Source organism: Coregonus lavaretus (assembly GCF_964263955.1).
Source record: "Coregonus lavaretus genome assembly, chromosome: 9".
NCBI lineage: Eukaryota > Metazoa > Chordata > Actinopteri > Salmoniformes > Salmonidae > Coregonus > Coregonus lavaretus.
In genome coordinates, this window is record NC_139996.1 from 39,148,802 (window position 1) to 39,173,615 (window position 24,814).

General features: G+C 44.6%; 1 protein-coding gene across 1 annotated transcript in view; it reads right to left on the bottom strand.

Annotated features, from left to right (window-relative positions):
- The window catches only part of LOC311135348 (A disintegrin and metalloproteinase with thrombospondin motifs 20-like), a 119,256-nt gene that overhangs the window by 51,276 nt on the left and 43,166 nt on the right, over nt 1-24,814 (bottom strand). Inside the window, exons 12-18 of the mRNA XM_084169295.1 lie at nt 13,186-13,331; nt 12,640-12,821; nt 11,457-11,593; nt 10,933-11,050; nt 5,300-5,395; nt 2,714-2,880; nt 2,470-2,599 (exon numbers count right to left, since the gene is read on the bottom strand). Of these exons, the coding sequence (XP_084025421.1) occupies nt 2,470-2,599; nt 2,714-2,880; nt 5,300-5,395; nt 10,933-11,050; nt 11,457-11,593; nt 12,640-12,821; nt 13,186-13,331 (976 nt within the window). The remainder of the gene's footprint in view (nt 1-2,469; nt 2,600-2,713; nt 2,881-5,299; nt 5,396-10,932; nt 11,051-11,456; nt 11,594-12,639; nt 12,822-13,185; nt 13,332-24,814) is intronic.

Below are 24,814 nucleotides of genomic sequence, written 5' to 3' on the forward strand. Positions count from 1 at the left end.
AATATGAAAATGTATGCACTCACTACTGTAAGTCGCTCTGGATAAGAGCATCTGATAAATTACAAAAAATTTAAAATGTAAAAAAATAATTGCTCAATGAATGGGCTTATAAAAGCACATGTTTTCCTCCAGCAGCAACCAGCTGAGGAGCTGCAGGAGAAATCCAGCTCAAAATAGTATCTGTGCGCGTGTGATAGTTGTGTTGGATAAATAAGATACATGATAACTAACGAAAATACACACAAGCCAATTTAATTCCACTAATTTATGTAAATTAGACCGATAAGCATGATGGCCAAATGTATTTCCATCTACTGGTATTTCCATCAATGAATAAAAAGCATTATTTTGCAATGGGATTTATTTTTCTACTGGTCATATTGTCTTTAAAAATTAAATAGAAATCGGCCAAAAGCTAGCAATTGCCGGACACACATAGGCAAGGTTTGAATTAGACCCCATCTGGCTAAAGGATCGACTGCCAAGGATCAACTTCCTGTCATTTGGTCCCAGTCCTAATGGTCTTAGTAGGGCTGGGATCAAACAGTTTCAACTGGATCCTGCTAAGGATACTGTATGATCTGAGACAAAGGAAGTATCAGCCCCTGCTTCTAGGCTCAGGGGGTGGAAGGTGTACTGCAGGAGTCCCCAATTACATTCAGCCATGGTCCGGTATTTTCTTGAGCATAGTTACAAAGCATAGTTATAAATAATTTGTACACTGCAAACTGACCACAATAATGCCAAACAGATATAGTATTTGACAAAAACAGAATAATTTAAAAACTTGATAACATGGGATACGATCACGTGCCTCTGTATTTATGCATGGGAATACTTGGAAACAGATTTCCTAAATTAAAATTACTTTGAGCTCATTTCCTGGTTATTTTACAGACTGTTTTGTCCAAGAACAAAAATACTGTTTTTGGCCTGCAGGCCGCCTAGATTAGATTAGATGAGTTTATTAGACACATGCACAGGGTCGCAGATGTAATCGCAGGGTACAGTAAAACTCTTATGCACCGAGCTCCAACAGTGCAGGTTAAAAAAAAGAAGTGAATGAGACAATAATAATAATAATAATAATAGTAGTAATATACACTGAGTGTACAAAACATTAAGAACATGACAGACTGACCAGGTGAATCCAGGTGAAAGCTATGATCCCTTATTGATGTCACTTGTTAGAGGAGACAGGTTAAATAAGGATTTTTAAGCCTTGAGAAAATTGGGACATGGATTGTGTATGTGTGCCATTCAGTGGGTGAATGGGCAAGACAAAATATTTAAGTGCCTTTGAACGGGATATGGTATTAGGTGCCAGGCGCACCGGTTTGTGTCAAGAACTGCAACGCTGCAGGGTTTTTCACGCTCAACAGTTTCCTGTGTGTTTCAAGAATGGCTGTTTTGAGGGCAAAGGGGGGGGGGGGGGGGGGGGGGGGTGTAACTCAATATTAGGAAGGTGCCAGGTTTCCTCCAGAATTGACGCTTGGCATTCAGGCCAAAGAGTTCAATCTTGGTTTCATCAGACCAGCGAATCTTGTTTCTCATGGTCTGAGTCCTTTAGGTGCCTTTTGGCAAACTCCAAGCGGCTGTCATGTGCCTTTTACTGAGGAGTGGCTTCCGTCTGGCCACTCTACCATAAAGGCCTGATTGGTGGAGTGCTGCAGAGATGGGAAAACGTTCCAGAAGGACAACCATCTCCACAGAGGAATGCTGGAGCTCTGTCAGAGTGACCATCAGGTTCTTGGTCACCTCCCTGACCAAGGCCCTTCTCCCCCGATTGCTCAGTTTGGCCGGGCGGCCAGCTCTAGGAAAAGTCTTGGTGGTTCCAAACTTCTTCCATTTAAGAATGATGGAGGCCACTGTGTTCTTGGGGACCTTCAATGCTGCAGACATTTTTGGTATCCTTCCCCAGATCTGTGCCTCGACACAATCCCCGGAGCTCTACGGACAATTCCTTCAAGCTCATGGCTTGGTTTTTGCTCTGACATGCACTGTCAACTGTGGGACCTTATATAGACAGGTGTGCCTTTCCAAATAATGTCCAATCAATTGAATTTACCACAGGTGGACTCCAATCAAGTTGTAGAAACATCCCAAGGATGATCAATGGAAACAGGATGCACCTGAGCTCAATTTCGATTCTCATTGCAAACAATCTAAATACGTATGTAAATAAGGTATTTCTGTTTATATTTTTTAATACATTTGCACACATTTCTAAAAACCTGTTTTCGCTTTGTCATTATGGGATATTGTATGTAGATTGTAGATTTATTTCATCCATTTTAGAATAAGGCTGTAACATAACAAAATGTGGGAAAAGTCAAGGGGTCTGAATACTTTCCGAATGCACTGTATATTCTATTGGGGAACCCTGGTGTGCTGGGATGTGATCAACCGGGTCAGAGCAGAGGGGCTGCAAGGACACATGGGTAATTGGGTGGACGACTATGACCTTACCCTGACACATGCGGCTGCACTCCAGCCAGGAGCCCGAGGGGTCCCACACAAACTGTTCCCTGTGCTCCTCGATGGGGATATTGAACGAGTAGCGCACGTCTGGGTTGTACAGGTTCCCCACACACAGGACCTAGGGCAACAATGATAGGGGGAAGAGCTTTAACAATATAGAAGGAGAGATGGGGAAGGAGAGGGAGAGAGACAGACAGACAGAGAGAGAGAGAGAGAGAGAAGTCAGCCTTGCCTGTAGGATGAGTTCCACCTCAATGCGTTCAGTGCAGTTGATGCGCTCCTCTTTGGTGTCTGAGCCGCTGTACTCAATGACGGTTCCCTTGAAGGTGATTTCCCTTTTGAACATGGCCACCACAAAGTTTCCATTCAGGAGAAAGTTAGAATGGCTGTCAGATAAAGCTGAAAGGAAACAAAAAAATAGAAAAAATAAATAGAAAATATAGCCTCAACACATTTGACTTCAAACCAATAATGTTCTGCAATGCCATAGTTGCATGGGGGTAAGTAGAAAAATTGGTGGCTCCAAATTGCAGTAATTTGGAGCTAGACTGCATGACGCTCCTTACTGACTGACATTACAATGCTAACAAAGTAGCCTACAAATCAAAACAAGTGCATAAAAGCACGCACAAACACAAAAGACAAACGCACACATGCTGAACCAACCCTCGTATACACACTAACAACAAAACACCAACTAGCTACCCCCTTCAACACACACACACACACAAATTATGGTCCTGAGAAATATGTAGTAATTACAATGTGAGAGAGCCCATGTTGAAACAATGTGTGTGATTAGGTCTCCAGTGGCTCTCGAAAACCCTTTCAGCGATTAGCTTTGCCCACGGCTGGCCATGTGAACTACAAAACCGATCGCTTGCGATCGGTTTTCGAAACATATGGCCCTTATCTTTCAAATCAGTGAGAAATAATCTTTCAAATAAAAAAGATACACTTACTGCCCTAACTCTATACAGGTGTGTAGTAATCTAAACTTTTATTTTATTTATTATTATTTCTTGCTGACATGAAAGATACGTTCCTTATGTTTCCAAAACCGTACCGCAAGCGATCCGTGTCAACGTTTAGAGCAGGCGTCGGGCCTCTTAACGAAAGGCCCCCAGGAAGAAGATACCTTCATTAATAGGTGCTAAAGGTAGTTAGCGTCTATGAATGGGCATTCCAGTAGGGTGATGGGCATTTGAAATAATTTCATTATTTGTGAAATTACAAGGTGTCTGACACGGGAGGGAGAGAGAGAGAAACAGTAGCCATACCGACTCGTGTTAGTTAGACTAACTTGTAGATGCCATAGGTTACCAATCATCCCACCTGGTTGTGCCTGTCTTTACTGAATCAAATCAATGTAAAGAAGCTAGCTAAGATAGCCAGCTAGCTAGGTGAATTGAGGCTATTTTGCTATGCTCCCCGTCCTTGTCTACAATAACTCCATCCAGATTAAACAGCAGCCTACCTGTCGGTTGCTCGTTGTAGCATACTCCTTCTCATTTAGCTAACTTAATTCCGTAATTTTAATTATATTTTGCTTTGATTAGAGATCTTCCACTCCACGTTGCTTGCTACACATGGAGCCTTTGACGGTAGTGCCACTTTGATTGGCCGACAATAACAACAAGCTACACGCGTGAAACGTGTGTAGGCTAAGGTCGGCTATTGTCTCATTCCTCTGCCCAGGCATTGCTGACGTATGCCAGATCTTACAATGCCTGGATAGGTATTTTACATTTACATTTTAGTCATTTAGCAGACGCTCTTATGCAGAGCTACTTACAGTTAGTGAGTGCATAATTTTTTTTTTTTCATACTGGCCCCCCGTGGGAATCGAACCCACAACCCTGGCGTTGCAAACACCATGCTCTACCAACTGAGCTACACGGGGCCCAAAATGGGAATCAGTCTTACATATCAGCTAACCACATATGTTATAGCAATCTGGTGCCCAAGGCACAGTCAATGACTGGCATGCAACCACTGGTTGATGCATGCAATGGCTGAGCAGGGGAACGCGACATGCCAGATCTTACAAGGCCTGGATAGATATTTCAAGTCTCAGCTAACCACATCATATGTTATAGCAATGCATGCAACGTCTGAGCAGGGAAATGTGACTTATGTCTTTTTATGGGGTGCACGGCATAAAAACTACACTCAAAAGTTTGTTGTTTTATTAAATGAAGAATTTCAAACACACACACACACACACACACACACACACACACACACACACAGCCATTGCCATGGTCCATCTCACCCAGCCCCTATCTACTTTCATCAGGCCTGGTTACACATGCCTCTAATTAGCACCTATTCTACACTCATTCATCATCCTCTCATTCTGCCACTCCGTTTGCTTTCCCAGTTATCCCTTATGACCTGACTATATGGGCCCACGCCCCGCCATGCTTCCTCCATATACATTCTGACTGGTATAAATGACCAGTGGTTTGGCATTAGTTCATACTTCCTCACCCCCTTCCTCACCTTGTCCCTACAGCTGAGGTCGCTGGTGGGTAACCATGTTCTGACCAATGGCTTCAATTTGATAAAGGAGGGGGAGAATCACATTGACCTATTGTATGATGTCCACCATTTAAAGGGGCACCAATACAAATCGCTATAAGCCTCTATAGTTAGAAATAATTGGTAATAAACTGGCTGTGAGTGAGTTGGCCTTGTGTGAGGCAGTGGCGAACTAGTGACACCATCACACATGAGCACAGGGGACTGAGGTGACATCCAGAACAGTGAAGACACACACACGTACACTCACACACGTACACACACACACACTCACCGAGGTAGTTGTCATCCTCCGGCTTCCCAGAGTAGCTGACCTGTTTAATATCGATGTTGGTGGCTCCTGCAGGGATCCGAACCACTGTGTTGTAACCTGGATGGAGAGAGAGACAGAGAGAGAGAGAGTGTGTGAGAGAGAGAAAGAAAGAGAGAGATGTAGTTTATGGTGAGAAAGCTAAGGGCAATCATAACAGTCCCAGAGCTCCCAGTACTGAACAGAACAGTCACACGTTGACTTAATGGCTTCATTATGCTGTAGGATTCAGGATCTGTGATCTGGCATGGGAAGGGAAGGCGAGCTCTAACCTCTGGGATTAAAATGTCACACTTGGAAAAATAAGAGGTGCTCTCAAATAACCTGTAGAAGGTTAATTTCACTCACAGAGGCCCACCCGTGAAATAATATGTAATTACTCCCCGGCCCGGCCCGGTCCGGCGATTGCCCTGTAATTTCCCTGGGTCTGTTCCATGACAGACCGACATGGGTAGAGGGAAGAGGAGAGGAGAGAGGAGAAGGGAGAGAAAATAGGTGAATGGGAAGAGGGAGGAAGAGAGACTGAGTAGAAGAGAGGGAAGAGGTGAACGGGAAGAGGGAGGAAGAGAGTAGAAACAGAACAGGAGATAGCGGTGAAAGGGACAAAGAGAGAGGTGGAAAGAGGGGAGAGAACTAGGAGGATGGAGTTTGAAGACATATTGGAGTGAGGGGAGAGGAGAGCAGTCAGAGAGGAAAGGGGTTGAAAGAGAGAACCGGATTAAAGAGAGGGGAGAGAGGGGGAGAAAAAAGGGAGAGGGAAAGAGGGGTGAGAGTGGAGAGGAGAGAGAACGGCCTGGGCCACTCAGGGGCAGCACTACTAAAGGTTATCTCGCGTCACACCGACCAGCCGACTGGCCAACCACACACTCCAACACACACTTTATCCTTCAATCTAGGAGCATTGGAATAATCAATCATTACTCCCCAGTCCAAGATCCGCGGTCAAGCGATCCCCAGGGCAACATTACCCATAGGCTACATTCGGTGGTCAGTATTGTTGATTGAAGTGCATTGTCTATGTAGTCAAAGTAATAGGTCCATAACCCTTATATGCTACAGTAACTCTGGTACCACAATAAAAAAATATTCCAGCAGCAACCAAAACAAAAAGAGGTCATTTTTGCTCTAAATTCTAAACGACATAAAGTAAAATCAAATCAAATCAAATTTTATTGGCCACATGCGCCGAATACAACAGGTGCAGACATTACAGTGAAATGCTTACTTACAGCCCTTAACCAACAGTGCATTTATTTTAAATAAAAAAGTAAAATAAAACAACAACAAAAAAGTGTTGAGAAAAAAAGAGCAGAAGTAAAATAAAATAACAGTAGGGAGGCTATATATACAGGGGGTTACTGGTGCAGAGTCAATGTGCGGGGGCACCGGCTAGTTGAGGTAGTTGAGGTAATATGTACATGTGGGTAGAGTTAAAGTGACTATGCATAAATAATTAACAGAGTAGCAGCAGCGTAAAAAGATGGGGTGGGGGGTGGGGGGTGGGGGTGGAGGGGCAGTGCAAATAGTCTGGGTAGCCATGATTAGCTGTTCAGGAGTCTTATGACTTGGGGTAGAAGCTGTTGAGAAGTCTTTTGGACCTAGACTTGGCACTCCGGTACCGCTTGCGTGCGGTAGCAGAGAGAACAGTCTATGATAGGGTGGCTGGAGTCTTTGACAATTTTGAGGGCCTTCCTCTGACACCGCCTGGTATAGAGGTCCTGGATGGCAGGAAGCTTGGCCCCAGTGATTTACTGGGCCGTACGCACTACCCTCTGTAGTGCCTTGCGGTCGGAGGCCAAGCAGTTGCCATACCAGGCGGTGATGCAACCAGTCAGGATGCTCTCGATGGTGCAGCTGTAGAATTTTTTGAGGATCTGAGGACCCATGCCAAATCTTTTCAGTCTCCTGAGGGGGAATAGGCTTTGTCGTGCCCTCTTCACGACTGTCTTGGTGTGTTTGGACCATGATAGTTCATTGGTGATGTGGACACCAAGGAACTTGAAGCTCTCAACCTGTTCCACTACAGCCCTGTCGATGAGAATGGGGGCGTGATCAGTCCTCTTTTTTTCCCTGTAGTCCACAATCATCTCCTTTGTCTTGGTCACGGTGAGTGAGAGGTTGTTATCCTGGCACCACATGGCCAGGTCTCTGACCTCCTCCCTATAGGCTGTCTCATCGTTGTCGGTGATCAGGCCTACCACTATTGTGTCGTCGGCAAACTTAATGATGGTGTTGGAGTCGTGCCTGGCCATGCAGTCATGGGTGAACAGGGAGTACAGGAGGGGACTGAGCACACACCCCTGAGGGGCCCCCGTGTTGAGGATCAGTGTGGCAGATGTGTTGTTACCTACCCTTACCACCTGGGGTGGCACTTCAGGAAGTCCAGGATCCAGTTGCAGAGGGAGGTGTTTAGTCCCAGGATCCTTAGTTTAGTGATGAGCTTTGAGGGCACTAGGGTTTTGAATGCTGAGCTGTAGTCAATGAATAGCATTCTCACGTAGGTGTTCCTCTTGTCCATTTGGGAAAGGGCAGTGTGGAGTGCAATAGAGATTGCATCATCTGTGGATCTGTTGGGGCGGTATGCAAATTGGAGTGGGTCTAGGGTTTCTGGGATAATGGTGTTGATGTGAGCCATGACCAGCCTTTCAAAGCACTTCATGGCTACAGACGTCAGTGCTACGGGTCGGTAGTCATTTAGGCAGGTTATCTTAGTGTCCTTGGGCACGGGGACTATGGTGGTCTGCTTGAAACATGTTGGTATTACAGACTCAGTCAGGGACATGTTGAAAATGTCAGTGAAGACACTTGCCAGTTGGTCAGCACATGCTCGGAGTACACGTCCTGGTAATCCGGCTGGCCCTGCGGCCTTGTGAATGTTGACCTGCTTAAAAGTCTTACACACATCGGCTACGGAGAGCGTGATCACATAGTCATCCGGAACAGCTGGTGCTCTCATGCATGCTTCAGTGTTGCTTGCCTCGAAGCGAGCATAGCAGTGGTTTAGCTCGTCTGGAAGTCTTGTGTCACTGGGCAGCTCGCGGCTGTGCTTCCCTTTGTAGTCTGTAATAGTTTTCAAGCCCTGCCACATCCGACGAGCGTCAGAGCCGGTGTAGTACAATTCAATCTTAGTCCTGTATTGACTCTTTGCCTGTTTGATGGTTCGTCGGAGGGCATAGCGGGATTTCTTATAAGCGTCCGGTTTTGGGTCCCACTCCTTGAAAGCGGCAGCTCAGTGCGGATGTTTCCTGTAATCCATGGCTTCTGGTTGGGGTATGTACGTACGGTCACTGTGGGGACGACATCATCGATGCACTTATTGATGAAGCCAGTGACTGATGTGGTGTACTCCTCAATGCTATCTGAAGAATCCCGGAACATGTTCCAGTCTGTGCTAGCAAAACAGTCCTGTAGCTTAGCATCTGCGTCATCTGACCACTTTTTTATTAACCGAGTCACTGGTGCTTCCTGCTTTAGTTTTTGCTTAGAAGCAGGAATCAGGAGGATAGAGTTATGGTCAGATTTGCCAAATGGAGGGCGAGGGAGAGCTTTGTATGCATCTCTGTGTGTGGAGTAAAGGTGGTCTAGAGTTTTTTTTCCTCTGGTTGCACATTTAACATGCTGGTAGAAATGAGGTAGAACGGATTTAAGTTTCCCTGCATTAAAGTCCCCGGCCACTAGGAGCGCTGCCTCTGGATGAGCATTTTCCTGGTGACTTATGGCCTTATACAGCTCATTCAGTGCAATCTTAATGCCAGCATTGGTTTGTGGTGGTAAATAGACAGCTATGAAAAATATAGATGAAAACTCTCTTGGTAAATAGTGTGGTCTACAGCTTATCATAAGATACTCTACCTCAGGCGAGCAAAACCTTGAGACTTCCTTAGTATTTGATTTTGTGCACCAGCTGTTGTTTACAAATATACACAGACCGCCACCCCTTGTCTTACCGGAGTCAGCCATTCTATCCTGCCGATGTAGCGTATAGCCCGCTAGCTGTATGTTGTCCATGTCGACGTTCAGCCACGACTCGGTGAAACACAAGATATTACAGTTTTTAACGTCCCGTTGGTAGGATAACCGTAATCTTAGGTAATCCAATTTATTCTAAAATTATTGAAGATTGGCTAATAGGATTGATGGGAGAGGCAGTTTACTCGCTCGCCGTCGGATCCTTACAAGGCACCCCGACCTACGTCCACGATATCTCCGTCTCTTCCTCATGCGAATGACGGGGATTTGGGCCTTGTCGGGTGTCTGTAGGATATCCTTTGCGGCCGCCTCGTTGAAGAAAAAATCTTCGTCCAATACGAGGTGAGTAATCGCTGTCCTGATATCCAGAAGCTCTTTTTGGTTATAAGAGATGATGGCAGAAACATTATGTACAAAATAAATTACAAATAACGCGGTCCTCTGTAGCTCAGCTGGTAGAGCATGGCGCATGTAACGCCAAGGTAGTGGATTTGATCCCCGGGACTACCCATACACAAAAAAAATTATGCACGCATGACTGTTAGTCGCTTTGGATAAAAGCGTCTGCTAAATGGCATATTATTATTATTAAAAACACACATAATAGTACAATTGGTTAGAGGGCTGTAAAACGGCAGCCATCTTCTCCGGCGCCATTCTCATGAAGTAGTTGGTAAACAGCAACTGCTGAAGAGTGTTGATGACAAGTCAATTCAAACCCATTCACTTCAGTGCTAAAAACAAACAGCAGCATAAATGTCTCTTCTGTGCAGTTAGGTTTTAAGTAGCATGTTAAATTCCCTCTCTAACCAGTGAATACAGCATAAGCACATAAGTACAAGGACTAGGTGAACTGTGTAATCCGCATACCAGGTCCCCTTAGAGAAAGCCACAGTGCCTCCACAGGCCATCGAAGCCCCCGAAACAACCATTGACCACACATACAATCGAACGCAACCGCAGGGCGACCGCGGAATGTAAACACAGTCCTCCAGGAGAGACACCCCTGTGCACCCTGGGATAGCTGAGCCTGGCTGGAGAGACGGAGAGGGAGGAGGGAGAGAGAGGGAGAGGCTAGGTCACAGCTTGGTTTGGTTGTACTTGCTTGGCTCAGGACTCCTCGGTACATACACAAGCAGAGGAATGGACAGATAGAGACAAAGAGAAGCGAAGAACAAAACAAATATTGAGTAAACATAACCGGAGCCATAACCATGGTCATTTCTGCTCATGTTATTTTTTTTATTTTGCAGCTCAGACTTGAAGGGGATTGGATGTAATTAGCGATTGGCCCGGGATGAGATATCATACTAATCATGAGTTCGAGGGGGTCAGTTTGAGAATTCCAGAGTTTACCTGGGCTTTCCACAGGTTTGGAGACTTTTTTAGGATATCCGTTATGCAAAGCATTGTCCCAAAGCAAAAGGAAAATAATCATTGCCTTCACTAGCATCCAAAAGTTATGTCATAATTCTGTGGTCATTTATGCAGTATCCAAGTGTCAAATAGTTTATGGCAAGCGTATTGTATTTCACCTGTTCATTGACAATTGTTGTTGTGAACAGTGTGCAATATCTGCTTAAGTATTTTGGAATACAGGGAAACAGAAGAAAGGCATCCAGGCTTACCATACTCTGCGTCGTTGAAGGTCCCTGCAAGGGTTTTGCAGGAGGAGTTGTCCCCTCCACACACTCCACACTTGTCATTCTTCGCCTTGGAGTTCAACACATGGTCACAGCCTGCTTGCTGTGGAAACACACAGAGACAAACCAATCAGACATGGGGTCACACAGAGACATACCAATCAGACAGGGGGTCACACAGACACACACCAATCAGACAGGGGGTCACACCAAGGGCTATCTCTATCATCAGTGGTCACAAACCTTCACTAAAAATAGATGTTGTTATACTCAATCTAACATCCACAAAACTACAGCTTTCTCTTTGAGAAGGCAAAAATATAAGGTTAAACTTGTATGTGTGTGTGTGTGTGTGTGTGTGTATACTCTGATACAGAAGGTCAGCATAAGCAACATTTCACAACATTGTAAGTGATATGCTGATATAGACAGACACATCTGAGAGAACATATCACTGTGTAAGCTAGCTGTGTTTGATACACAGTGTTGATGTTAGGGAGTACAGCTACCCGACAGAGGCCTTGAACACAGATGTCGTAGGTGTCTGGGCCACATGGTGTGCCGTCGATGACGCGGTCCTTCAGCTGATAGTAGGCCATTGTCCCGGTAACCCGACAGAAGAGCTTGCACCGATCCTTCATTAGAACTACAGAGGAAGAAAAGAGAATAGATAGAATAAAAAATAAGCTATCTTTTCAGAAGAAAAAACAAACAAACTATGGAGTATTTTTTTTATGTGACATATTATAGTGAAACACATAGAAACAACAAAAAACAACAGTATCTTACACTATAAACCTACTGTTAGCGAGGCAAAAAAACCACCCAAAAACGTTTTTATCCACAATAGTACCGCTATTTACATTTTTGCTAGGGTCAGCTGTTAGCTTTGCTGAAATACCAACATTTCTATCAGTTATTTGGAAATATCCCATTCTGCTTGACAGCATTTTGGCCTCTGTGCTCGGTCAGTTTGCTTGTATAACATTGTATTGTGACAGCTTGCGGTTACTTCTTCGAAATCATCAACACTGCGCCAAAGCCCTGTCTCCTTTGCCAAATGGCCACTAGTCCAGCAGAGCTAGCTATCACAATAATTATAACAACGCATGAGGTATAGAAGAGGGAAGCTATCCAGGAGCTTATTTTGGTAGAATTGAATGTTTCTATAGTGTTGAATACTCTGTACATTCATCCATCTGTTCCTATCCTGACTATGCAAAGCATTGAGTGAAGAACACACTGACAGAATCTGCCTCTACGGAGCCAAAAGCAAACAGCAGAGTTAGTCTAATTACCAGGACAAGATGGGGAGTGGGGTAAGGAGACAGAAGGGCTGGAGCCATGTTTTACTTATGTCATTCTGAAATATATTGACTAATAACCCCATTTAGCCCTCAATTAGGCATGGTGGACTTTCTGACAGTTGACTTAAATCCGGTTAAGTCTGGTTCTTTGAGATCTGTGAGGGGTCGTCAAGAAGTGTCTATAGGGGTAGAATAGTATAATGGTAGCACATAATGTTATCAACTGTTATCATGTAGTGCCTCCATTACCAACTATAACAGATGCCTGGTGTTCTCATGGTTGAACTGCTAGTGCAGTGGGCACTAGCACAAATAATCCATGGAGTTTTATGTATGGTAGTGATTTTCAAGGACCCAAAGACGCTTTAAAATAGAGGGTACTCACTACCGCTATACTTGGGCATCCAGCGGACGGTGGGAGGTAGACCGTTGATGTTGAAGTGCTTGCCGTCGAACTGAGAGCACTGCTCCTCACGGAAGTCTCTTTGTCCTCGGGGACACGGCTCAGTGTTGCACGACCGGAACTTCATCCTTCGACCCACACAGAACTTTCCTCCGTTCCGGGGCCTGAAGAAACATTAAGGCAAAATAACTTGATTAAAACATGACTGACATTCACAGAGGCTTTGACTCCTTGATTGACATGTGTTTTGCCAAGTACGTACTCAGGCTTTTTTTGTGACTTTTACTCAGGTGTAGTATTGTTTTGACTAATCAGAGCCCTTACTCAAGGTGTGTTATTATTGCTTTGACTGGCTACTCCTGGTGTGTTTTGACTTAGTTTGGCTTAGTTAGACTTAGACTGAATCTTACTCAGGCTTGAAGCAGTCTCCTGTTGTGTTTGGACTGGGTACTCCAAGACTCCTAAGGCTCTTATTCAGGTTTGTTGCAGTCTCCTGGCGTTTTGCACTAGTAGGAATAAGAGTCTTACTCAGGGTTGTTGCAGTCTCTGGAGGTGCTCCTGGTGCCTCCTCCACAGGTCCTGGAGCAGACACTGTAGGGCCCCCAGGGGCCCCACTCCCCATGGACTGGCCGCAGGTCCAGCTCCTTGTTTACACACTTCCCATGTCTGCAGTGCTGCACAGAGAAAGAGTACACTATATATACAAAAGTATGTGTACTCCCCTTCAAATTAGTGGATATGGCTATTTCAGCCACACCCGTTGCAGACAGGTGTATGAAATCAAGCACACAGCCATGCAATCTCCATAGACAAACATTGGCAGTAGAATGGCCTTATTGAAGAGCTCAGTGACATTCAACGTGGCACCGTCATAGGATGCCACCTTTCCAACAAGTCAGTTTGTCAAGTTTCTGCCCTTCTAGAGCTGCCCCGGTCATCTGTAAGTGCTGTTATTGTGAAATGGAAACATATAGGAGTAACAACGGCTCAGCCGCGAAGTGGTAGGCCACACAAGCTCACAGAACGGGACCGGCGAGTGCTGAAGCGCGTAGCGCGTAAAAATAATCTGCCCTCGGTTGCAACACTCACTACCGAGTTCCAAACTGCCTCTGGAAGCAACGTCAGCACAATAACTGTTCGTCGGGAGCTTCATGAAATGGGTTTCCATGGCCGAGCAGCCGCAAACAAGCCTAAGATCACCATGCGCAATGCCAAGCGTCAGCTGGAGTGGTGTGAAGCTCACCGCCATTGGACTCTGGAGCAGTGGAAACGCGTTCTCTGGAGTGATGAATCACGCTTCATTATCTGGCAGTCCGACGGACGACTCTGGTTTTGGCGGATGCCAGGAGAACGCTACCTGCCCCAATGCATAGCGCCAACTGTAAAGTTTGGCGGAGGAGGAATAATGGTCTGGGGCTGTTTTTCATGGTTCGGGCTAGGTCCCTTAGTTCCAGTGAAGAGAAATCTTCACCAATGCTCTTGTGGCTGAATGGAAGTCCCACAGCAATGCTCCAACATCTAGTCGAAAGTCTTCCCAGAAGAGTGGAGGCTGTTACAGTAGCAAAGGGGGGACCAACTCCATATTAATGCCCAGGATTTTGGAATGAAATGTTCGACGAGCAGGTGTCCACATACTTTTTGTCATGTAGTGTATAAGTGGTAGTTAAGATTTCCAATGTATTCCAATGTATTCGTGATGGACATATGGAAAATAAACTTGAAGCTTGAATTTGAAACTTGCGAACAAACACTCACAGGGGATCATCTTAAAGAGTGTGACATCATCACTCATCACAATCCCAACCAACACACCACAGTGCAAGAATGTCAACTCAGCTCTGGTTGGTGCAGAACCAGATTTAGCGCAGGCAGCGATCACAGATGGGAGTGTTGTCCCTCCTTCCCTTCCCTAATCCTCTGTTTAGATGTAAAACTATACCCTAAAAGAAACTGAGGGGGATGCTAATCCTGCTATCATTTACCCCAGAGGAATGTTTCCAAGTTCCCCATGCAGCTGTGGGGACAGGGCCTGTCGGCTCCGGCTCAGCGCCTAGCCTGCTGCGTGGGGAGGGATGAGGGGATGAGGGCAGTGCCAGTGAGTGGAACCAGAGCCAACAGCACTCTGCAGAGCTGCACACTGCAACACTTCCATGTTGTCAGCCTTTATTACATCATGGATTGACCGAGAGGGCAGCCAATAAAATCTTCAACTGCGTTTGGCTGTTTCTTCTCAATGAGCTAAGCCAGGTCCTCTCCTGTTGAATTCCTGCTCTGCTGGTGTCACATGCCCCCCTCTCGTGTGGACAGCCAGCTATTCCTCCAAAATATGTAAGGGGGCATCCCAAATGGCACCCTGTTCCCTATATACAGTGGCTTGCGAAAGTATTCACCCCCCTTGGCATTTTTCCTATTTTGTTGCCTTACAACCTGGAATTAAAATGGATTTTGTATAATTTGATTTACACAACATGCCTACCACTTTGAAGATGCAAAATATATTTTTTTGTGAAACAAACAAGAAAACTTGAGCGTGCATAACTATTCACCCCCCCAAAGTCAATACTTTGTAGAGCCACCTTTTGCAGCAATTACAGCTGCAAGTCTTTTGGGGTATGTCTCTATAAGCTTGGCACATCTAGCCACTGGAATCTTTGCCCATTCTTCAAGGCAAAACTGCTCCAGCTCCTTCAAGTTGGATGGGTTCCGCTGGTGTACATCAATCTTTAAGTCATACTACAGATTCTCATTTGGATTGAGGTCTGGGCTTTGAGTAGGCCATTCCAAGACATTTAAATGTTTCCCCTTAAACCACTCAAGTGTTGCTTTAGCAGTATGCTTAGGGTCATTGTCCTGCTGGAAGGTGAACCTCCGTCCCAGTCCCAAGCTTGTGGAAGGCTACCCGAAATGTTTGACCCAAGTTAAACAATTTAAAGGCAATGCTACCAAATACTAATTGAGTGTATGTAAACTTCTGACCCACTGGGAATGTGATGAAAGAAATAAAAGCTGAAATAAATCATTCTCTCTACTATTATTCTGACATTTCACATTCTTAAAATATAGTGGCGATCCTAACTAACCTAAGACAGGGAATTTTTACAATGATTAAATGTCAGGAATTGTGAAAAACTGAGTTTAAATGTATTTGGCTAAGGTGTATGTAAACCTCCGACTTCAACTGTAACCTTTTTTACATGAGCACAGTGTGCATGAAGATACTGTGGTATGAACTGATGAAATCCTGCATTTAAGCTGGGTATCGGACAACCTACCAACCAACCCCTGCCAAGAAGAGGTAGACCTAACAGTGCTTTCATAAAGCAAACATGGCAGCCTATTTAGTTTTGTATGTGTAACCAAATATCTCTCTCCATAGAGAAGATAGCAGGAGGGTCCTTTTCAGAGAAAGAATGCGGGACAAGACGGCGTCAGTCTGGGTGCACAGCGGCAGGCAGGCAGGCAGGCAGCCCGTTGTCCGGGCACACAGACACGGGGAGTGGTGGCACGGTGGCGATAAGAGAAACTCTAGAGTTGTGATAACAGGGTAACAGCTCATTACTGGCTTGACATCAGGAACGGTTTGTTTTTCTCCCCATTCAGACAGAAACCATGTGACCAGACCACAGCCCATTGGGCACACTCACAAAGGAGGCTGGTGTGCTGCTTTGAATGTACATGAACTGTCTTCTATGGTATGTAACATGTATAGATGCAGTCCCATCTGCATGTTCATCTGTCACGCAGAGGGCCCGGTTTTTGCAGAGGAACGATCCTACGGCTAAATCTCCAATTTGCCTTGTGCTCACTCAACTGTATACTTTTACTACTGAGCAAATTACATTAGACTTTGTTCAAACTGCACACCCACTCCACTGTGGAACAGATATTGTTTGACAGTATGAGACCCTGTCATAGATGTTCATAATGACTCTATTAAGCCAGAGAGGATGACAATCACAAGGGGTCCTCGTCAGGGGAACAGTGAGGTTGAGGTGTCCCTGTGTATGCCTTGAGAATTAATGTGCTCTGAGCTGTGCCATGACCTGGGGTGAACACCTGTGGATCTCCCTTCCATACCGCAGATACACACACATCCCGAATCTGGCACGGCCGCTCCGACCAGGGCTATGTTGCAATACACTCTAAAGAGCAATGATGGAGTACAAGGAATAAACATGATGACAGGCAGGTGTTAAACATTTCCATAATTCAGACAAGCTTTGAGTAATGATCTGGCCTTTCTTTATTCCCCCTCCTCAGCTCACACTCAACATTCCACGTCCTGGCCCATTTTGTAACGACATTAGCCAAATTAATTCTACAGCTATATTAGATTTGTTTTAAAGACACAGAGTGGAATGTGCTAAAACAAACCACTCACACAAATGAGTAGAGCCAGAAATAGGTTCCACACAGTACTAAGGGGAGGCAGGCCTTTCTTTGGGTTGAGAAAACACTGAACACCAAAGATCTCCACTCGCTCAGGAAATGTAAAACATCATAGGAAATGGTATGAGAAACATCTGAAACACTCCCAATAGAGTTGATTGAACCAATGAAGAATCCTCCTAATATAACACAACACCAGAGAGCCAGGCAGAGCATGGTGGTGGCTTACTGACACTAACCTTACCTAAACTCAGCTTTTGAGTGTCTCTCACCATGGTCTCAGCTTGTCCCTTCTCACCCCCCCCCCCCCCCCCTCACAGAATGAGGATTGTCAGCCAAGACCGAAAAAGTGTACCCCCCCTCACCCCCCTCCTCTGTGAGGGTTGTATGGGACAGGGGGGGACCACCGCAGGGCTGCTGGGCAGTAAGACCTGAGCAACTGGCAAACACAAGGGGCTGTCAGATAGGACCAAAGCCCCTGTAAGCCTTTAAGGCATTCCACTCCCTGCTGGCACTTCATGTTTACAACCGTTTTGTTTAGCTTGAAAAGGTGTGTGTGTGTGTGAGAGAGAGGTGTGTGTGAGAGGTGTGTGCGTGCATGTGTGTGTGTGTGTGTGTGAGAGAGAAGTGTATGTGTGTGGTGTATATGCACTGAAGCATCTGGGGCCCTATTGATTGTAATTAGCTCTCAGGGATGCACAAATACAGCCTTGGAAAATGCTGACGTGAAAAGGCCTCGGTAAAGCTGGCACAACCCTTTAGGGCTCTGGACCACAGTTTCCTAGATAGATTGTCAAAATGTGTCCTCAATTGGGAATGCAGTGAGACATTTGAAGGCCTTGTGAGAGAAACTTGCCCAGCTGTTGCTAGCATGTGTTTCAAATGAGGAATTTTCACACACGCACACACGTTGTTGCTTAACAACGCTTAGGGAGGCTTCATGTTGTTGAGGAGGGAAAATGGTTAGCTTACTGCAAACCAAGTCTCAGCATCTGCTCTACTCTAAGTTCAGCTGGCTGGTTAGAGGTTGCGCCCTGTAATCGCGAGGAAGTTGCTTGAGAGTACATCATTTCTCCCCAAGCCATACATCATCACAGGAATGAGAGGGCAGAGGGATTGATTTAAAAACCTCCCAGTCTTTAATTTTAACACAGCCATTTCCAAAAGGCATCACCTTTCATGTTCTGGTTCTCACAGCTCCGGGTTGGAGTTCAGACAGACAGACTGGCCAGCCACAGCAGGACTTGATTTGTGTGCTTCTGTCCCTGATGGTCTGAACAGCCCAGCATCACATCCATCTAGCTAGCTACCCCATCGCTCTTCTCCTCAGACCCAAAACAGACTGGGTAGTGTGCTGAATATCAGGGGTCACTTTTACATATAACACGATAGAGACCACCACCAGACCACCATGGACGTGTACAATCAGCAGCACAGTGTAAGCTAGCATGCATAGCCGTGGGAAGATGTTTTGAGTTGGGGGTGGTGGGTGTGTTAGAAAAAAATCCCCTTTATAATAAGGCATTGCATGCATCTATAATCGCATTAGCGTAGTGGCATACAGTTGAGCAGACCTAATTTTAGGATTTCCACAAAAGCGGACATTTTTTTTTGCCTTTTATAAGCGCATTTCATGCAATTCTATGTCATGTATATGATATTTTTTAATACCACAGAAATTGCCAAATGCAGGCTACTGTGCAACTTGCTATTCAGGTAGGATGTAATTTTTGAATTTTCTATTTATTTATTTCTATTTATAATCATTTGTTTTATCATTATAACTATTGTATATCATTGTTATTACTGTAGGCCTATTTATTCATCTAAACCAGTTCTTTTAATATGCAAAACGTGTTTTGTTTCATTCTGTTGAGACATTTGTTGGCTTAATTAAGTTCGATCTGTCTTTTTAATTGTTTGCTCCGTATTTAGTTTAAGATACGTTATAAGTAGGCCCTTCGTAAAAATAAATATTATTAGCCTATTGCTGTCATTTTTTGTGAAGATTTAAACCAGTTTGCAAGTGTTTCGTTTCATTCTGTTGAGCCATTTTCTTTGGCCAAACTGTAATGTTGTGTTTGCCGTGATATAATATCCTGCTCGTATTTTTCCCTATAAACAATGACTTGACTTACTTTTGATATTAACCTAATAAAGTTTATAAACTTTTGTGAAGGTTTGGTGGGGTGGCTATTAGCCTATTATACTGCAGGCCTATGATATGAAGGCATCATCACTCCAACTGGATCTGACAGTTGAACTTGAGGTGAGAAAAAAAAGAGTTTTAGGCCTACCAGAGTTACTCCTATAATCTACAAATTTAAAGCTTATCTTTATAAAAAAAATATTCGGATCGAAAAATAATGAATTTGCCTTTTTCAATATAGCAGACACAGTAGCCAATCTGACAAGGATAAAGAAATGCATGTTGGTGTCATAGCATGTCACCGGCATATCTCTATCTCTCTCTAAGCTTCCTTTATATATTTTTTTTCAATATTAATATCATACAGTGGACACCTAAGCCTGTAGGCCAAAGCATGCAATGCCCTGATGCATTTAGCGCTTAAATCTCTGACAGCTGAACTGTGAGGTGGACAATTATTGTTTTAGTAAAAACCAATAAAACAATAGGCAACACCCCCAGCACCCGTACTTCCCAAGGCTATGCTGACATGGTACAGATCTCCAATAACTCTATCATAAGGCTGAGTGATGCTGAATCTCTCCAGATTACTGCTTCAACAGACTTGTAGAGGTGCAAGGTGAGAAAGGGGAAAGGGTATTTTTACAGTGCCTTCGGAAAGTATTCAGACCCCTTGACTTTTTCCAGATTTTGTTACGTTACAGCCTTATTCTAAAATTGATTACATTGTTTTTCCCCCTCACCTATCTACACACAATAACCCATAATGACAAAGTAAAAACAGGTTTTTATAAATTTTCGCAAATGTATTACAAATAAAAAACTGAAATATCACATTTACATAAGTATTCAGACCCTTTACTCAGTACTTTGTTGAAGCACCTTTGGCAGCGATTACAGCATTGAGTCTTCTTGGGTATGACACTACAAGCTTGGCACACCTGTATTTGGGAGTTTCTCCCATTCTTCTCTGCAGATCCTCTCAAGCTCTGTCAGGTTGGATGGGGAGCAGCGCTGCACAGCTATTTTCAGGTCTCTCCAGAGATGTTCAATCGGGTTCAAGTCCGGCCTCTTGCTGGGCCACTCAAGGACATTCAGAGACTTGTCCCGAAGCCACTCCTGCGTTGTCTTGGCTGTGTGCTTAGGGTCATTGTCCTTTTGGAAGGTGAACCTTCGCCCCAGTCTGTGATCCTGAGCACTCTGGAGCAGGTTTTCATCAAGGATCTCTCTGTACTTTGCTCCGTTCAGCTTTGCCTCGATCCTGACTAAAATCAAATCAAATCAAATTGTATTTGTCACATACACTTGTTTAGCAGATGTTATAGCGGGTGTAGCGAAATGCTTGTGCTTCTAGCTCCGACAGTGCAGTAATATCTAACAAGTAATATCTAACAATTTCACAACATATACCCAAAACACACAAAACTAGTAAGGAATGGGATTTAAGAATATATAAATTTATGGACAAGCAATGACAGAGTGTCATGGACTAAGATACAGTAGAATGTTATAGAATAGAAGGCAGTATATACATATGAGACGAGTAGTCCAAGATATGTAAACATTATTAAAGTGACTAGTGTTCCATTTCTTAAAGTGGCCAGTGATTTCAATAGGCAGCAGCAGCCTCTAATGTGCTAGTGATGGCTATATAACAGTCTGATGGCCTTGAGATAGAAGCTGTTTTTCATTCTCTCGGTCCCAGCTTTGATGCACCTGTATTGACCTCGCCTTCTGGATGATAGCGGGGTGAACAGGCAGTGGCTCAGGTGGTTGATGTCCTTGATGATCTTTTTGGCCTTCCTGTGACATCGGGTGCTGTATGTGTCTTGGAGGGCGGGTAGTTTGCCCCCGGTAATGTGTTTGGCAGACCGCACCACCCTCTGGAGAGCCCTGCGGTTGTGGGCGGTGCAATTGCCGTACCAGGCGGGGATACAGCCCGACAGGATGCTCTCAATTGTGCATCTGTAAAAGTTTGTGAGGGTTTTAAGTGCTAAGCCGAATTTCTTCAGCCTCCTGAGGTTGAAGAGGCTCTGCTGCGCCTTCTTCACCACACTGTCTGTGTGTGTGGACCATTTCAGTTTGTCGGTGATGTGTATGCCAAGGAACTTGAAGCTTTCCACCTTCTCCACTGCGGTCCCGTCGATGTGGATAGGGGGGAGCAAAACTTGAGTGTGCATAACTATCCACCCCCCCCAAAGTCAATACTTTGTAGAGCCACCTTTTGCAGCAATTACAGCTGCAAGTCTCTTGGGGTATGTCTCTATAAGCTTGGCACATCTTGCCACTGGGACTTTTGCCCATTCTTCAAGGCAAAACTGCTCCAGCTCCTTCAAGTTGGATGGGTTCCGCTGTTGTTCAGCAATCTTTAATGAGGTCTGGGCTTTGACTAGGCCATTCCAAGACATTTAAATGTTTCCCCTTAAACCACTCGAGTGTTGCTTTAGCAGTATGCTTAGGGTCATTGTCCTGCTGGAAAGTGAACCTCCGTCCCAGTCTCAAATCTCTGGAAGACTGAAACAGATTTCCCTCAAGAATTTCCCTGTATTTAGCGCCATCCATCATTCCTTCAATTCTGACCAGTTTCCCAGTGCCTGCCGATGGTGTTCTCGGGGTGATGAGAGGTGTTGGGTTTGCGCCAGACATAGCGTTTTCCTTGATGGCCAAAAAGCTCAATTTTAGTCTCATCTTCTTCCATATGTTTGGGGAGTCTCCCACATGGCTTTTGGCGAACACCAAACGTGTTTGCTTATTTCTTTCTTTAAGCAATGGCTTTTTTCTGGCCACTCTTCCATAAAGCCCAGCTCTGTGGAGTGTACGGCTTAAAGTGGTCCTATGGACAGATACTCAAATTTCCGCTGTGGAGCTTTGCAGCTCCTTCAGGGTTATCTTTGGTGTCTTTGTTGCCTCTCTGATTAATGCCCTCCTTGCCTGGTCTGTGATTTTTGGTGGGCGGCCCTCTCTTGGCAGGTTTGTTGTGGTGCCATATTCTTTCCATTTTTTTATAATGGATTTAATGGCGCTCCGTGGGATGTTCAAAGTTTCAGATATTTTTTTATAACCCAACCCTGATCTGTACCTCTCCACAACTTTGTCCCTGACCTGTTTGGAGAGCTCCTTGGTCTTCATGTTGCTGCTTGCTTGGTGGTGCCCCTTGCTTAGTGGTGTTGCAGACTCTGGGGCCTTTCAGAACAGGTGTATATATACTGAGATCATGTGACAGATCATGTGACACTTAGATTGCACGCAAGTGGACTTTATTTAACTAATTATGTGACTTTTGAAGGTAATTGGTTGCACCAGATCTTATTTAGGGGCTTCATAGCTAAGGGGGTGAATACATATGCACACACCACTGTTCCGTTATTTATTTTTTTGAAACAAGTTATTTTTTTCATTTCACTTCACCAATTTGGACTATTTTGTGTATGTCCATTACATTAAATCCAAATAAAAATCTATTTAAATTACTGGTTGTAATTCAACAAAATAGGAAAAATGCCAAGGGGGATGAATACTTTTGCAAGGCACTGTATCATCGTCCTAACTTGTCTCAGTCATGTAGCAACCTCCTGTTATCAAATCAAAATGAAATCCATCCTCTGTTGCCGAAAGCTCCCATCACTACTGTAGAATATTATACAGAGAAATTACATGATGGAGAGAGCTAGCAAAACAACAATCCACTTGTTCAGCCAAACCAACAGGTCTGCAATGATGGGAAGTGGAAACATCCCAGAGATTAGCAGAGAGTGACATTGATACGAGTCAAAGATTCCAGAGCCTGAGCTCACGGGCAGCATCGTACGACACTATTGTGTCTGGCTGCCAGGGGCCCGAGCCAACACTCGCCGCCTCAGCCAACACATTCTATTCTGCCTGAGCCTGGCTCTGCTTTTCAAGACTTCACTATCGCTCTCTAATTGGCTGAAATGAGAGGAGAGCAGCTTGACGTTATGAGGAATGTTCTGATTGGAATAATAAAACCAAGACTTCCTCTCTGGCTCTTCTCTGACACGAGTCATTCAAAACAACCTTTTGGAAAGAAGTCTGGAAGTGTTATAGTTCAAGTAAAATGCAGAACTCGAAAGAATTGAAGGTCTTGAAATTGAACGCAATTGACATTTCCATCCATCGCACCAAGCAGAACATAACACACAAAATAACCTTCAACAGAGCTTTCTTTCAGCCACACACTCAGGCCTAAACACTGGGTAAGGTGCTTAATAACTGGTGGGCAACAACAACAGCACATTTGCTTCATTCAAGTCAGGGCTGCATTCTTCTCGCCACCCACCAAGCTACTGTGAGTCTGCCTGCCCTGCGTGGTGAGAAGAGAAGCAGTGAGGGAGGGAAGGCTGTTCTCTTCAAAGTGAGGGCCTGCCTTTCGGCTGACATGCCCTGATTGAACGCGCTGGTTGGCCCCAGAGCTACACAGACAGGCAGGGCCCTTTTGAAGAAGACGCGAGGAGGAGGAGGAGGAGAGGAGGAGGAGGGTGGTGGCAGTATTTATAGACAACAAATGATGGGATGCCCTTGTTAACACACGGCCCACTGGGCCAGATGACAGAAGCACCGCCAGGGGTCACATGACCACATTACTCACTCCAGCGCCCCACAAGAGGAGAGGGTCCACAGCACACAGAGAGCATAGTGAGAGAGGGAGGGAGTGGGAGAGAAAGACAGTCTTGAGAGAGAGAGAGAGAGGGAGAGAGAGAGAGAGAGAGAGAGAGAGAGAGAGAGATAGAATACTAGAGAGTACAACATGAGCTCAGCATAGTGCCCCAGTTCCTTACGAAGAGTTATCAATCCAAAACAGAGATGTATGGGTAAACCACTTCTCCAATCTTTTTGGCCCTATAACAAAGAACAAACAGCAAAAAGATATACATGATCAAATACAAATCTTAGAATAAACTATTAAAGACTACCAGAAACCACTGGATTCTCCAATTACATTGAATGAACTACAGGACAAAATACAAACCCTCCAACCCAAGAAGGCCTGTGGTGTTGATGGTATCCTCAATTAAATGATAAAATATACAGACCACAAATTCCAATTCGCTATACTTAAACTCTTTAACATCATCCTTAGCTCTGGCATTTTACCCAATATTTGGAACCAAGGACTGATCACCCCAATCCACAAAAGTGGAAACAAATCTGTCCCCAATAACTTCCGTGGGATATGCATCAACAGCAACCTTGGGAAAATCCTCTGTATTATCATTAACAGCAGACTCACACATTTCCTCAGTGAAAACAATGTACTGAGCAAACGTCAAATTGGCTTTTTCCCAAATTACCGTACGACAGACCACGTATTCACCCTGCACACCCTAATTGACAAACAAACAAACCAAAACAAAGGCAAAGTCTTCTCATGCTTTGTTGATTTCAAAAAAGCTTTTGACTCAATTTGGGCATGAGGATCTGCTATACAAATTGATGGAAAGTGGTGTTGGGAGAAAAACATACGACATTATAAAATCCATGTACACAAACAACAAGTGTGCGGTTAAAATTGGCAAAAAACACACACATTTCTTTCCACAGGGCCGTGGGGTGAGACAGGGATGCAGCTTAAGCCCCACCCTCTTCAACATATATATCAGC